Source organism: Carlito syrichta, unplaced genomic scaffold, assembly GCF_000164805.1.
Source record: "Carlito syrichta isolate Samal-C Ts95f unplaced genomic scaffold, Tarsius_syrichta-2.0.1 Scaffold149321, whole genome shotgun sequence".
Taxonomy (NCBI): domain Eukaryota; kingdom Metazoa; phylum Chordata; class Mammalia; order Primates; family Tarsiidae; genus Carlito; species Carlito syrichta.
Window position 1 is genome coordinate 1 of NW_007093417.1, and position 16234 is coordinate 16234.

The 16234-nt window shown below is 47.8% G+C and overlaps 1 protein-coding gene across 1 annotated transcript in view; it reads left to right on the forward strand.

Moving 5' to 3' along the window:
* Positions 1-2126: 2126 nt before the first annotated feature.
* LOC103251928 (TBC1 domain family member 22A) overlaps positions 2127-16234 on the forward strand; it is a 137840-nt gene continuing 123732 nt past the window's right edge. Inside the window, exons 1-2 of the mRNA XM_008050543.2 lie at positions 2127-2346; positions 3014-3141. Coding sequence (XP_008048734.2) covers positions 2127-2346; positions 3014-3141 — 348 coding nt within the window. The remainder of the gene's footprint in view (positions 2347-3013; positions 3142-16234) is intronic.

The window sequence follows — 16234 nt, forward strand, 5'->3', positions numbered from 1 at the left end:
TCATGTCTTTCTTTAGTTTTCCTAGAAGTTGCTTTATGAATGTTGGCGCACCTATGTTGGGTGCATATATGTTTAGGATAGATATTTCTTGTTGATGGAGTGAACCTTTTATCATTATGTAGGGGCCCTCTGTATCTTTTTTAATTTTTGATAGCTTAAATGGTATTTTGTCTGAAATTAGGATCGCGACTCCTCCTTTCTTTTGTGTTCCATTCGCCTGAAAATTTGTTTCCCATCCTCTTACTTTGAGTCTGTGTATGTCCTTTCTAGTGAGATGGGTCTCTTGAAGGCAGTATATTGTTGCCTGGTGATATTTTATCCATTTTGTCATTCTATGTCTTTTCAGTGGTGCATTTAGTCCATTCACATTCAGACTAATTATTGAAATGTGAGAGTTCGTCCCTATCATGGAGTTCTTATTGAGTTGTTGTTCTTCCACTTGGTTTTTTCTTTTCTTTTTTTTTTTTTTTTTTTGTCTTTCTTTTGGTTTTGGGGTTGGTTCATATATATTTTATTCTTTTCCCTATACTCTTGTGAAGAACATTGTTCTTTTTTCCTTTTCTGCTGTGTTTAGTACTTTCTTAAGTGTTTCATGTAGAGATGGTTTTGTGGCTGCATAAGTTCTTAGGGATTGGATATCTGGGAAAGATTTTAATTCTCCCTCACTGATGAAGCTTAGCTTGGCCGGGTAGGTTATTCTTGGTTGAAATTGTTTATCCTTTAGGACTTTGAAGATAGGGCTCCAAGCTCTCCTAGCCTGCAGGGTTTCTGCAGATAAATCTGCTGCTATTCTGATTGCTCTTCCATGGTGGGTGATCTGGCCTTTTTCTCTTGCTGCCTTTAGGATTTTTTCTTTTGTGCCTACTTTATTTAGGCGAATTATTATGTGTCTAGGAGTTGGTCTTCTCATTTGTTGTCTTGCGGGGGTTCTCTGAATCTCTTGTGTTTGAATTTTTGTATCACTGATTAGATAAGGGAAATTTTCTTGAATGATCTCGTGGAAAGTTTGTTCCAATGTGGTCTCTGTTTCTCTTTCTGCCTCAGGGAGTCCGATTATTCTTAGGTTAGGCCTCTTGAGGTAGTCACTCATCTCTTGAAGGTTTTGTTCTGTCTTTTTGAGCTTATTTTCTGTGTTTTTAAGAGTTTGGGTTATTTCTATATTTTGGTCCTCAAGCTCTGAGATTCTTTCTTCTGCTTGGGTAATTCTGCTTTCCATGCTTATCAGATGGTTATTTATTTCATTCACAGTATTCTTTATTACTGTTATCTCAGATATCAGCTCCTTCCTAGTTTCTTCTTGTGTCTCCTCAATTCTTTTTAGTCTCTCCATTATTGTTTTGATATCTACATTTGCATTTTGAGACCCTTCATTCTGGGGACTTTGCATTGTTTGTATTCCAAAGTCAATTTTCTCAGTGTCTGCTCTCCCAGGCGTCTGGGAGAGACCCATACTCTTCTTTTGGTTTTTCTTCATTTCTGTAGATTTTTCTCCCTTTACCCCTTTCCCTCCCCCTCTTCAATTCTGTTTTTGAGGGAAGGTGGGGTTGCTTTTATTTCTCTTCTGCAATGACCTGTTCTTCCTTATGAGGGTCTTCTGGTTTTGTTCACTTTTCCCTCTGCTTTACAGTCTGTCTATTCAGCAGTTTGCAGTCTTGGTCCCGTTGGTTCCACTGCGTCTTGTCCTTCTTTTGAACTTTTCCCACTTTTTCCTGCTTTTGGTGATTCTTTCTCCTTCTCGTTTTTATTCCGCAAGGCTGGTGCAGGGTGCGGGCCGCCGCCTGGCCCCCGCAGCAGCAGCGCCCCTGCCCTGGCTGTCGCGGGACTGAGTCCCTGTGAAGTTTTTTAAGGGTCTCTGTCACTTCTCAAAACAGGCCAGCAGGGAAGGTAAGCATGGAGAGAAGGAAAAGGTAGCTTGGGAAGTAGGGGTAATCAGGAGGTGTGCAGAAGGAAGGCACTCAGCAACCCTTGGTTGGGCCTGGCTTTAAACAATCAATATGGGAATGTCCCCATTCATAATCTGGGTCAGTGAGGCAATAAGTACTAATTTTTATAAAATAGCACCCATCTTTCCTGGCCTTTCAGAGTGGAATGTCCTGGGGAAAATGTTGGAAAATAGGAATGTCACCATGATCATCAGAATTTTTGCCTCCTGGAATGATACCTCCAGGAACTTCTCAGAGCTCCACGCCTTTCTCCACAGTGACAGCAACTCGGCAGAGGGGCTGAGACAGGGAGTGAAGGATCTCGAGCTTAGGCTGTTGTGTTGCCACCCATGGCAGCTTTATGAGAAGGCGAGAGCATGTGACTGGTGTGAGTGTGAGCTTGTGCTTTGGGGAATGATGCTTGGTAAAGCTGGCTCTTTTTCAGAGGTTCAGCTGTCTTCAGGGGTGCCCTAAACCCAGAATCCAGGGACCTCCTGGCCCCTGCCTCAGGGAATTGTCCCTTTGCTCACTCAAAGGTTGAGTTGGCACAGGTGGGGCATTTTCTATGAACTGGGTTAAGCAAGTCTTGAGGAGCTGGCAGGCTCACCTCCTATCTCAGTCCCTCCTGGGATACTAGCCTTGTCCTGTGGACCAGCTCTGAGATGAGACAGGGGGAAGTACACCTGTCTGTGGAGCCACACAGGTTGGGCATCCATCTGAGCTCCCCTCATTCTGGATTCTCTCAAATTCTGTGTTCTCATCTGAGAGACAGGAGTAGCCCTAGCCGTCTTCCTGGGTTGTGTGTATAAAGCACCCAAATGTGGTACACCGAACACATGGGAGCTGTAGTTGCCATGATTGTCATTGTCACCATCAGCATCACTGTCATTTCTTCCTTAAAGAAGCATGAATTATAAAGCCTTTCATTCATAGCATTAGTCCTTTGCTCTTTGGGGAATGGTGTCTAAGAGCCACTGGCTGTGGGAGTGGGATTCTGAGGCAGGCTCAGGGCCTCAGGGCACAGACAGCCTGGCTGCCAGTGGGCTCCCAAGGACTCCCTGACACCTTGGGCCTGTGTTTGTTTTGTACAGAGCAAGTGCATCGGCATCTGGACCAGCATGAGGTGCGATACCTGCAGTTTGCCTTCCGCTGGATGAACAACCTGCTGATGAGGGAGGTGCCCCTCCGCTGCACCATCCGCCTGTGGGACACCTACCAGGTGAGCTCTCCTTTGCATGCTCTGTGGATACCAAGAACCTGGGCCATTTCCTGTCATGTTCTGCTCTGGGTCTACGTGCTGCCTTTGATTTTGCCTTCAAAGCATTCTCTCAATTGAAATGTGATCTTTAAAAAGTACATTTCTGGCATTCTTGTCATCTGAGAAGATGTAAAACAGGGAAAAGAACTCTATATCATTCTATTTGTGGCTGAATTTAATTCTGACTGCGTGAAGACAGCATCCCTGTGCTCTCTGGCAATTTACATCTCGAGCAGTGTCCTAAGAATATGTGAATGATACTTGTAACTCTGCTGTGAGTTTGAACTCTTCTGCCAAAAAAATTCATACTCAGGACTCACACATTGTCTATGTTTTGAGTTACCTGTATAAAGATTTTTTTAAAAAATTCACAGATAGATTCAGTGCAATATGAAATTTTCTACTCTTCACCAATTTTGATGAAATTCATTTCTTCAGGAGATTGAGTTTTCTGGAACAAGTTACCTTTGTTCCCTTGAGTGTCCCATTACTTATTCTAGCACCTTTTCATTTTGTTCAAGATGTTTACTGAAGCTGAGGCCATGCTGTGTGTGTGTGTGGTGGGGGGGGCAGTTATGTGCCAGCCTTTCATCATCAGTTGCAAATAGCAGGCTCCATTATGTGGGATTAGGAACCAAATCTCGACAGAGTGCTAAAGAAAGAAGCATACGGCTGGTTTTCATCCTGAGACCTTAAGAGGCAGGCTTTTTACTGCAGTGAGTGCAGCCCTTCATGGGTTGTATGTTAGGGCTGTGGAAAGGGGGCAGCTGCCTTTGGAGGTGAGGCAGGGGGTGGCAGGTAGCTGGAAAAAGGAGCTGCAGGGCTGCAGGTTTTGGTAGGCTGCATAAATCCCAGGCACTGGGTTGGGTTCCAGCATTGGAGCCTTGTCTATGGATATCCATGGAGATTGGGGTGGGAGTCGCTAGAACAGCTAGGGAGAACCTGGGGTCTTTCTGATCAGCTCCTACCCACAGGATATTGGTCTGGATGCATTCTTCCCACAGGACAGGGTGCTTGGGCCTCCATGCCTGCTAGTCTCTTATTCTGAGTTTGTTTTCATATGAATCATGTCCTACAGTGTCCCACAGCATGTCCCACAATCCTAAACCTTTTGTTTTGTGGCTCTGAAGTCCTGTGTTTGACTTTTCTTTTTTGTAGTTTATACGGTCTCATGATGTTTACTACAGAAATTATTACTAGTCAGTAGATTGTTATTCAAATCCCCATTTTGGTTTTGCTTTCCTAGATACTTGGCATCTACAGAATCTCTGGCCAGTAACATTTACTGGGACATAAAGCCTTACCTTGGACTGTTTGGTTAAAGTAGCAGTCGGTCTAGTACTATTGATTAGCTCTCTGTAGTATTACAGGAAACAAAACTTAATATCCTGTAAATTGTGAACGCTCTCCATTTTTGTGATTGGCTATGCTGTTCAAGACCCAGGCCCCCCTCATTAAACACAGAGTTTCTTGTAATACTGTCCCCATTATGAATAAATTAGGTATTAAGTCAATCACATTTTGAGATGCCAGAAAATGGATCGGCTCGCGTGTGGTTCTGCACCACCTCCCTAAAACTCCTAATAGGTATTAAAACTTTAAGCACAATTGTGGCATCTTTATTGAGTTAATTTTCCTGAAATTAAATTTTGTCATGAATTGACTCATTTGTACCATGGACTCATTTTTGAACTGACAGTACCCTGGTTATAAACCTTTTTGTATCTTAAAAATTGGGGGTATTTCTATTTTACAGGGCCAAGTAACCATGAAATTGTATTGCATCTTTTGGCAATGAAAATACATAGTAATCATAGGAAAGCAATCGGGTGATTACTTTCCCCTAAACTGGGGTGTTTATTAGCTGAGCCATTACAGGTTTCAGTAACTCTTTAACCCCCATACAAGATAGCTTAAAATGCTCTTGAGAAATGTGTCAAGAAAAGGTTGTTAATAAGCACCTACCCTGTCCCAGGCCCTGAACTAGACAGTGTACAAAAGTGAATGAGGTGCTCTATCATGAGTACAACAAAAAGCGTTAAAGAAGCACAAACAATCTAGAGATAGCCCAGACAAAAGGGAGCTGCTCTCTGCTCCCTAGGGCACTGCATGCTACTTTCTGGATGTGAGCAGTAGGGTACGGGGAGGTCATGGGTGGGTGGGACAGTCTCAGCTCCCAGAAGAGCCCTGGCCCATGAGAGTCAGTTTTCAGGGTCCTCCATAAAACATGGATTTCATGTTCACCTTTTGTCCCCCATCCCTGGACTGTAGAAAGGACACATCCCAGGACCAGACCCTATACAGGGATATTTATTAACTTGAATGAGAAAGAAACCTTTGGGTTTATTTCCTTGTTGTTGGTCTGCAGCCAGATAGTTGAGTTAATCTGTTCCTAAATTCACTGTCATCACTGGTGCAGCCAGGCTCTCTTGTTTTATTTATTTTTCCCTGATCCTCACTGCCTTGCTCCACAGGCCTGTTCTCTAATGCACAGGACATTTGTTCTCACATAGGTATGTAGGACTTTAAGTGAATAAATAAGAGTAGAGCAAAGGCGACCAGAAAATGGTCAGATGGATGCTTCAAGTCTTACACTGTGGCACGGGCTGTTTCAGGTAGTCGTGTGGTGAGCTAGGCTTACTCCTTCTGGGTCTGAGAACACAGTGCCTAACCCAAGAGGGACATTGTTGTCCTCTGCTGGTGATACGCTTGAAGCAATTCAGGTGGCCTCGGAGAAGGTTCCCTCAGGCACACTCATCTCAGTTTCTCCTCTACCCTCACCATGGGCCCAACTCCTGGGCATCCTGTGTGGAATGACCACATTAAAGGGAGGGTGACGATGGGCTCTGCTGACCCTATAGCCATCTGAGCTCCAGGTGAGCAGAGTGCCCTTCTCTGAGTGCTGATGCTTGCTAAGGTCAGAGGTGCATCTAAGGACAGTAATGCTTCAGCAAGCCTCTCAGTCTTTGGAGTGTGCGTGACTGCCGCATGTGCTCTCCCTTAGCAGGGCTTCTCCAGTAGGGTCCCAAGACCACACATGTGACCTTTGTAGTTTATTGTCTTAGGCCAGGTGGCAGCCATGAGAGAAAGTGCCCCTATAAGCAGTTGCTGTGAGGAGGAAGGTCTGACGAATTAATGATTTGTGAAAGACAGAAGAGACTCTGTCATTGTGAGTGTCTTCCTCCCTGACAGAGTTGATGATTGCATACATGCCATGGCAGAGTCAGCACCATCTATGGACCAAGTAACTGGATATTGATGGGCACATGTTCTGTTGTTCTTTAGTTAATTCAGAAATAAACCTGTTAAATTTTAAAGGTCAGGAGTAGGAGAACAAAGCAACGAGAGCTTCCTTAGCTGTCACCTGAGAAATGGGGTCAGGAGGACGGGCCTTGGCTGGCTCCGGTGGGAAGTGCATGACTGGATGATGCCTCGCTTGGTCTCTGGTAGTGGCATCATCCCTCCCTTGTTGCAAATATTTATTCTGGTAATATTGGTCAAGTGCCTACTATGCACCAGCACTGTAGGATTAGGGAGACACAGGAAACTAGAAAGGCAAGTCTCTGCCCTTACAGGACTTACCTTTTCATGGGAGAGATCATGAGCACATAATGGAATGAACCCGTGGCAAATGTGACTTGGTGTTAGGGAGAAACAGATGCTGCAAGGAAAATGAATCAGGAAACAAGGAATTGTTTATGAGCAGAGAATTAGAAGAAAGTGGTATTTTAAGATGAGTCATGTAGGATGGATGGGAGTGGGAAAAGTCTCGAATCCAGGAGTGTAGCTGAACCTGATTTTGCAGTCCTCCTGGTGTAGAAGGAGCTGCAGTGACAGTGGGAGGTGTGAACGCATGAGGTGCATTTAAGGAACAGGGTGCTGGGAACTGCCATTAGTGGTAGGTAGTTGGGGACAGCCTCTCTGTGGACGTTTGAGCTGGGAACTGAGTCAAGGGAGGGAGTGTGCCAGGTGAACATTCAGGGAGAGAATGCCCTGGGCAAAGGGCACATGTGGTATCAAGGACTAACATTATTACCCATATCATCTTAGGATGACCTATGTGGTGGGATTAAAGTTGGAGACATCAGTGTGAACTATGAATACAGATGCAGGTACTACACACAGATGTATACACACACACACACACACACACGTGCGCGCGCGCCGGTGTTTACATAGGTATGTCCTTTCTCTCACTTGAGAGGGCCTGGAAGCCATGATCCCCTGGTATCTATAAACACTCCCAGCACCCAGGTCTTAGTTTCTGATTCCATTCCCCTGGAAAAGGAGCTGATGTTAGGGTCAGGGCAGGGAATATATGAGAAGAGCCTGGAGCATCTTGCAGGGCTGGAAAGTGAGGAAGTGCTCAGATCACCCACAGTGACAGGTGAGTCAGAGGGACCCAATGGCCAGAGCTGGAACAACTGAGCAACAGAATAAATAAAGTAATATTTTGTTAGAATCTAAAGTATAAAACAAGTATCCACGAATCCATACTGATGTAAGCAAATGATCAAATACATTGACAAGTGAGGGATTAGAGATAAATCTCCCATGGGGAAGAATTCCAATTAATTTCTGTAGCTACTTCCCCTTGCAAGAGGTAGACATAACTCCCCAGCCTTAAACCTGGGCTGCAAATGGTGACTTCCTTCCAAAGATGACAGTATGGAAGAGAAGAGACAGAGTCACTCCGTAGTGCAGATACTTGACATCACACCCTCAGCCAGGTGACCAAGGTCAGCACCAACAGTGATGAGTCATGTTGACAGTATGTGCCTTACATGATGTGGCAAGAAGGTACTTCCCTCTGTGGTCTTCCTCCCCAAACCCATCACCCCAGTCTAACCATGAGAAACGCCAGACAAATCCCCCATAGAGTTATTTTCTTCAGCATGCCTGACCAGCACTCCTCAAAACGGCAAAGCTCATTAAAAATAAAGGAAATTTGAGAAATTGTCACAGTCCCGAGGAGCCTGAGATGATGTGACGTATGAATGTAATGCAGTGTCCTGGATAGGATCCTGGGACAGAAAAGGACATGAGGTAAAAATGGAGGAAATTAGAATAAAGGACAGACTTCGTTTGACAATAATAAGTCAGCAATGGTTCATTAATTATACCAAGTATACCATAATCATGTGAGAAGTTAGCAGTCAGGAAGCCTGGGTGCAGTCTCTAGCTCCAGAGCAACCCTAACCCTAACTGGGAAGACATGCCTTCTCCTTTCTGCCCTGTGCCCTCCCAGCTTACTGCAGTCTGGAGACTGTACTCTGACAGCCATACTGGCAGGCCAGCCCTATGTATCCTCCCTCTGTGTTGAACAGGGGACCTTCCTGGCTTTCTCCCCTTCTCTGGTGGATGAGTTAGGTGCTGTGTTAGTCAGCTCAGGCTACCATAACAATGCATCACTGACTGGGTGGCTTAAACAACCTAAATTTATTTCCCCACAGTTCTGGAGCTTAGAAGTCCAAGATGGAGGTTTTGGCAGGGTTGGCTCCTGGTGAGGGCCCTCCTCCTGACTTGCAGACAGCCACCTCCTTGCTGTGTTCTCACATGGCCTTTTCTCCATGCACAGGCACTCCTGGTATCTCTTACTCTTCTTATAAGGATACCAGTTCTATTAGATCAGGACCCACCCATGTGACTTCATTTAACCTTTAATACTTTCTTAAATCTTTAAATATGGTTACATTTAGGGTTAAGCCTTCAAGCTGTGAATGGGGGTGGGGCACAGTTCAGTCCATAGTAAGTGCCCTCTTTGGTGTGACTAGAGTACCCTTCACTGATCCCTGAAGGAGCTGGTCGCACAAGCTATATGTATATACTGTCTCCCTGATCACAGCCCACTTGAGCTGCTGTGTGCCCAGCACCTTCTCTCCATAAGAAGGGTAGGCAGATGACTTCCTATCAGGAAAGCAGCTCAGCTGCCCTTATGAAGAGCTTTAGACTCCAAGAGACCCTGCCAGCTAGAGGGTCTCCGAGGGTGCCTCAGCCACCCTAGCTGGGCTTTCACTCACTGCTCACCAGAGCTGTTCTCAGCCAGGGTACGTGACTTTCCAGCCTCAGTGGCCTCCCTCCCCAAGTCTGGATTTCAGTCCTGCTTTCTGCAATTGCTTATCTATGGATAAACAGCCACAAACCTGGCTTCTATTTCATTGTCATATCAACAGGCTTAGGGCAGTGACTGTGACCTAGGGCTCCTGGCTCTGCATTCTTGAAGCCTGGTACTGCTCCTCAGGCCCTCTCCATGCAGCAGCTGGAATCCTGGAAAGTCGTGTGCTCCTGGCTGAAGCCCTGGGTGCAGAGGCGGGTCTGAGGGCCACCCTGTTTCTCCTCATGTCCCTCTGGCTGCACTTTACCTCTGGAGACTCCTGCAGGGCCTCCCAGAGACCCTCATTGGGCAGGTCCTGGGATGAAAAGTTGTCTTTTTGTCAGAGTATGGCTGCTCAAGCTCCTCCTGAGATCATGGGAATGGATATAGCTGTTACACATCTGCTTCTGTTCACACAGGTGCCTGTAACAGCAGCTGCAGCAGTGCTGGACCTGTGAAACATAAACCTGGGTGCTTCCTAGGCCCTGCCAGGCAGGGGAGCAGCCACAGGGACTTGTCCTAAATCTCTGTAGTGTTGCAGCTCGACTTGCCTGTGAGTGGGCCTTCCTTTACCACTTACTGGAAAGGCATCCCAAATTTAAAACTGAGCAATACAAAGGAGACCCCCTTCCCACTCAAGGTAGCAGTTGCCTTAGCTGGCTAGTACTGGAAAGAGACTTAGAGGATGGTAAGAGACAGACAGAAAACTGCAGTGCTTTTGGGAATGTTTGGGATGACTTCTTTAAGGAAATGAAATCTTAGCTATTGTGTAAAGGATGAATAGGAGTTAAGCAGGTAGGAGAGGAAGGGAAAGAAATTCAAAGACAGGAAAGAGAATGTGCAAAGGCCCTGAAGCAGGAGCATGGCCCCCTGAGGAATGCATAAAAAGGTCAGGGCTACCATAGAGCAAGGGCAGGGCCTGATTCTGGGAGGCACAGGTGCCCCTTGGATTGGCAATGGGGAGCCATTGAGAGATAACAAGGGAGAGGATGGTCATTGGATTGGGGATGCATTTTGGAAAAAAGCAAGTACCAAGGACTTCATTGAGGAGAATGGATTCCAGGAGGGCCCGGAAGTAGATTTAGGGAGGAAGGAGTCCTGATGAGAGCTGAGGTCTTTTCTTGTAGGGAGGTGTGAGCAGAGGCAGAGGACAGTAGGAGCATCATGGCTCTGTGGGGGGCACAGGATGAGGCTGAGGGAAGAGAGAGACCCCGCATGGCATGTGGGGCTCTGCCCTGGGCCCCAGGAGGGAATGATGCTATTCCATCTCATCCACGGTGCCTGGTTTATCTGGGATGAGCTGTGACTGAGTGGAGGAGTGGAGTGGGGCGTCTTCTGGGCCAGGCTGTGAGCTGGAGGGGTGTCAGCCTGCAGCCCAGCTCCCAAGTGGCTGAGGTGGTCCCAGGTGAGGGAGGAGGGGGAAGGAGTGCGCAGGCCCTCAGAAGATAAGGGGAAGGAGGGGCGATTGGCTAAGGAAAAGGAAGAACTGGGGCGAAGAGAGGATCTCAAGCAGTGCTATCTAATAGAATGAATGTTCTGGAATGATGGGACTATCCATAGGGCATACCTAGCTACACATGGCCATTTTCCACGTGGAAGAAAATGTGACTAGTGTGGCTGAGGAGCTGGATTTTTATTTTTACTTAATTCAGTTAAATGTACATTGAATAGGCTCCTGTGTCCAGTAGCTACCCTAGTGGAGAGTGCAGTTCTGGGGGGGTCATTTATGGGGTGAGACCAGCTCCCCCCTGGGAGCCTTGAGTGGGGGTAAGCATGAGGTGGTCAGGTCACTAAAGGCTGGAGAGCTGGGATGGGCAGGGCTGCGTTCAGCCTGGATGAGGGGCAGCAAGCAGATGGGGTCGGTTGGCGTCAGTAAGTCTGAGATGTGTGACTCTGACAGGGAGAGGGAGCCAAGGGAGGGCAATTCTGGGTGGGCGATTCCTGGGCATTTGAGGCTGCTGGGATTGTTGGGCAGTTCAAGGGAGGTGAGGATGAGGAGGCTGGTGGGAGGGGCTACTGGGTGGGGGGGCCCTGTGCATGGTTACCAACATGCAAGGCTGTGACTCAGCAGCGAATGTGCTAATGTGACATACCCTGTACTGTCAACAGGTTTCTGAAAGAAAATGCAAACGCCAGGTGCTTTTCTCTAAATTCCAGCAACATCCTCTCCTTGGTCTACATTCCTTGATATTCTGCAAGTGGGCTTGGGGAGTTTTGCTTCCAGCTTGGTGAGTGCTGCCTCTCATTTGGAGTCTTCCATCACCGTTAGGGCTCTGTGTACACCTTATAGGCTTACCTGTGTTGTGCTGGAATGGTTTCCCATCTGCGCCCTGGGAGGATAGGAAACGAACGTCTCTGATAAACAAGGGAAACCCTCTGATGCTTAAAATTTCCTATGACCTAGTGATTCTTTTTTAAAGAAAAGGTAAAATTTCCTTTTGCCAGGTGCGTATTGCAGGATGACTTCATTTGACTTAAGGCATTTATTAAATTCCCTTCTAGTGATATCCACAGGCTACTTGAATTTTAATCATGATACTTCTACCACCCATATCCCAAAGTATATCTTTTTTTTTTTTTGAGTTGGAGTCTCACTCTGTCATCCAGACGGGAGTGCAGTGGCACGCTCCCGGCCACCGCAGCCTCGACCTGCTGGGCTCCAGTGATCCTTCCGCCTCAGCCTTCCAAGTAGCTGGAACTACAGGCGTGTGCTACCACACCCGGCTGATTTTTTGATTTATTGTAGAGATGAGGTCTCATCAAGTTGCCCAGGCGGGTCTCAAACCCGCGGGCTCAGGCAATCCACTCACCTTAGCCTCCCAAAGCGCAGGATTACAGGCTGAGCCACCGGGCCCGGCCCAAAGTGTATCTTTAATCATCACTCCCCACACTCCTCATGCCTGTCTGGCTGCAGATCACAGGAGATTAAATATGGGCTGGTTTCCCTGGTCTGTGGACCTGGTCACGTCACCATCTGCCTCCTCCTCGAGGGCAGTAGCCACCTAACCCTGCGCTCAGGGCAGTCTCCTACTGGGGCACATCCACATGCTGTGGAGGGAAGTGGGTGCAGCAAATCTGTGGCTAGGACGCTTTTTATACGCTGAAGCTTCAAATCGCCCACCTGTGGCCAGATGGCTCTAGATCCTTTAAGGACAGGATTTATTTGGGTATTTCACATAAGTCCCAATGGGTCCTTGTTCTCTACAGCATCTTAGACTCTGACAGAATGAGATTCTGTCTCACTATCTCAGCTCAACTCCTGTCTGTGCCTCTGGGCCACATTTCAGGAAGCTTGCCTCGTGGGATAGTTGCTAGGAATGAGGAAGATTTTCTAATGCAGGGATTGGCAAAAGTTTTCTGTAAAGGGCTAAATAGTAAATATTTCAGGCTTGTGGGCCATATGGATTCTTTCACAACTTCTCTGCTGTTGTAGCACAAAAGCAACCATAGCTGTGGACAGGCAAGGCTGAGTTCCAGTAGGATTTGTTTTTGGAGAAGGCACTGGGAGCTAGAATTTGCTCACCTGTTCTAGCCTATAGAAAGTGCCTGGCCCTATACCAAGCACAGAGGAGGTGCCAGGTAAGATTGTCTTCCCACCACTTTTATCACTGGTGCTCTGTAAACAGTTGAGCTGTACAAGTTCTGTGTTTTATTGCCATGAGATCATTGTTATCCAATTTTTATAGAAATTGGAATTAGGGATCTAGGAATTTAAGCACCTTGTCCAAGATCCTCTTCCCTTTCATATTATATTATGGTTACTTATGTTTCTACTTCCTGTAAAACACTGGGCTCCAGGGCCCCTCTATGACCAGGAGATTGGGTGTCTCAATTACTCCCGGCAGTGCATGGCTGGAGTAGGGGCCAGGAATCTGGGCTGCCACTGTTAGTACACATCTTGGCCCTGGCCAGAGCTCCAGCAGTGCACTGTGGCATGGAGGTGCTGCAGCAGTAGGGTCTAGGCCTGTGGAGCTAGTGCGCTGGGAGCTTGTGACATGGGGAGAGGGGGATTAACCCAGTGACACTGAGTCTCAAAGCCACAACATTCAGATTTCCATATGGTAGAAGAGCTGTGTCATCGAGTTCCTCCTGAGCCCTGTGGGGCCTGATTTGACTGTGCTGTTTCTGAGACACGGCACCACAATACCTCGTTGTGCCAGCTAGGGACATGGGACAGAGGTCAGGGGATCAGGGCCAGGGCCAGCAGGCCTATTAAATGCCAGCTGCCCACTGCCCCCAACTTGCTGGGACCCTCGTCTGCCCACCATCGTGAGGGGCTGCACAGACCACTGCAGGCCTGGAGGCTTGTCTCTTAGAGGTAGCTTTGTTCTGTGCTGCTGACACATCGTCTTGGCACCTGAACCTCATTTACCATTGTAGGTGAAATCTCTTCATTTTATTCATTTTCCTTCAACATGGCCAGTGCAGTCCTTACCATCCCTGGGGAAGGTATGTTAGAAGGTGTCTAGAGATGGGGCCTCCCCTGCACTTCGTACATGTTCCCAGTATCTCTCAGAAAAGAGCTGCTCAAAAAAAGGTCCTGCTCTCAAGGGCCCGCTTCCCAGAAGAGAAGCCTAATAGCAAACCAGGTGGTGTTACTGAAACCTATTCCAGGTTCTGAGAGCCACATGATGGAAGGCCACGAGGACTGGTGCAGGGGGGCTGAATTGAGATTGGTTACCATGGGATGAATGATGGAGCCCCCAGATTCTATGAGGAAGGCATTTCAGGTTAAAGAGCACTAAGCACCCAGGCCAGGATGGAGCAGAAGAAGTATGAGGGGAGTAGCAGGCAGGCTGGGGCAGGAGGTCAGAGTCAGGATGTGGCTGCCCCCGTTTCCTGAAGGGAGGCAGATGGCAAGAGATGTGAGTTGGGGATGGGCACTGTGAGGCCTAAGAGAGGGAGTGGCAGGGAAGAATTCTGTCAGCCTATTTTGTTTGAGGTGCCTGTTAGGTCCCAAGGACAGCCAGGTCCCAGCTGGATCTCACTATGGGACACCTTTGAAACAGGAGATGTAGATATGGCAGCCATCAGGGGAGGGAGGCTGTGGAGGCATTGGCAGATGAGCCCTGAGCTGGGACTTTTTATTCTTTAAATGTTTGTCCCTGATATCCTGCATCAAGTGAGCACCCATAAAGCTTTTTGATGGAATTTTCTTTGTGCAGAGGTTGAGGTGGGGGATGAGTCCTTTCCTAGAAACCATTTTGAATGTGAAGTCCAAACCATCAGATTCAGATCTTGAAATTTTATGTAAGTTGTAATTAGAAATGCAAGTTAGTTCTGCTAACATTTTTCTGAACCCAAAGTAGGCATACTTATGGATGACATATCTGTCAGTCCATCTGTCCGTCCAACCACCCACCATCACCTGCAGTCTGAACTGCTCTGAGGGAGGGCTGTGCTAGGACCTGGGACTCAGCTGTGAATCAGGAAGCAGCCCTTGTCCCCTGGAAGATCACAGCCTGGCATCAGAGAGGTAGGTGGCCAACAATTGCAGACTGTGTGTGATGCAGGTGCCCAGATGTGCTAGGAACTTGGGCAAGTACCTCACTTGCCCAGAGGCTGAGGGAACTTCCTGGGTGAGACCTGTGAGTAAGGTTTGGTAGCTGTGTTGCAGCTGGGCAGGAGGAAGGCAACAGGGTGCACTGAGGAACCCTCCGTGAGAGCAGAGGGAGGGTGCCTGGGAAGTGAGGTTCACACCAAGGATGAGTGCATTCCAAGGCTCCAAGAGGCAGAACTTTCTCTGTGTGAGGTGTGATTGGTTGTGGCAGTGCCAGGGCAGAACAGAGGCCGCTAGACGCAGGTAGGACCACATGGGAGGCTCTGCATGCCTTGCTGAGTTGTTGCTTTTTATATGGGGCACATGCTGGGGAGATGCCTGATCCGAGCAGGACAGGGCCCCTTGTTTCTTCCATAGATCCTCACAGCACCCCAGGTGCTGGACACCACAGATTGGAGGGCATCACTCAGCTGAGGCTGAGCTACTTGGCTAGCTCACATTTCACTAGGAGAGGGCAGGGGTCAGCCACAGTGTCTGTCCCAGGCCCTGCACTTCCTGTGCCCACCCACCCTGTGTCTCTGTCCTGTGCCATCCTCAGAGCCTGACTCTGGTCCCTCTGGCCCTTGTCCCTAGGGATTTGTGCTGGCTTCAAACAGTTTACTGGCTTGTCACTTGCTTCTTTCATCATCTCTGTCTTGCTTTTTTCCTTGGGTCATTCTAGACCTGCTCTCCCAGCTCCTTTAGAAGGCTGACATGGGCCTGCACAGGTCCTCGCCAAACCCAGGTGAGGGTGGGCATTGTGTTTTGAGTACAACACCTGCTGGATCCTCTGCCTGTGTGCCCAGGCAAAAGCTGTTGGGATGCCTCTGGACTTTCCAGGTGCTGCAGGGTTGAGTCTGTGAATCGGGTGGCACTGAAACTGATGGATTGGGCTAATCTAATAAAGTTGGAGAAGCAGGTCTCTGTACAACATACTTTTTCATAAACCCATTAAGATTTGAGGTCGTAAGCTTTTCATGCCTGCCCGCCTACAGGAAGTAGGCATAGATCACTGTCAGCTGGTGAAGGATTTAGAAATGAGAATATTCAGCAGAACTTGGCTCACTGCTGATAGGTTTGCAGGGAGGAGCCGGAAGAGGGGTGTATCTACTTCAGAGTGGCAGTGTCCTGGGGATTTAGAGCTAGTATTTAAAGAAGTATCTAAAATATCCTTAGTGACTCTGAGACTCTTTCTTCATATTTCAATCACGTTGGGTTTTATCAGAGCTTATTCAGGCCTTGGGGACTATGGAGAAGATGGTTTCTTTCCTCTGCAGGCATGGTGAACTCCAGCATGTATGGCCAAGTGTCTGAGGGTCTAAAGATCTGGCCTGGGTGCCCCCCAGGAAAGAATGATTCTCCAGGTGGGCTTGGGACACTGCAGTTTTCACACAGTCCTTGACATGGAGCCGTCTCTCCTT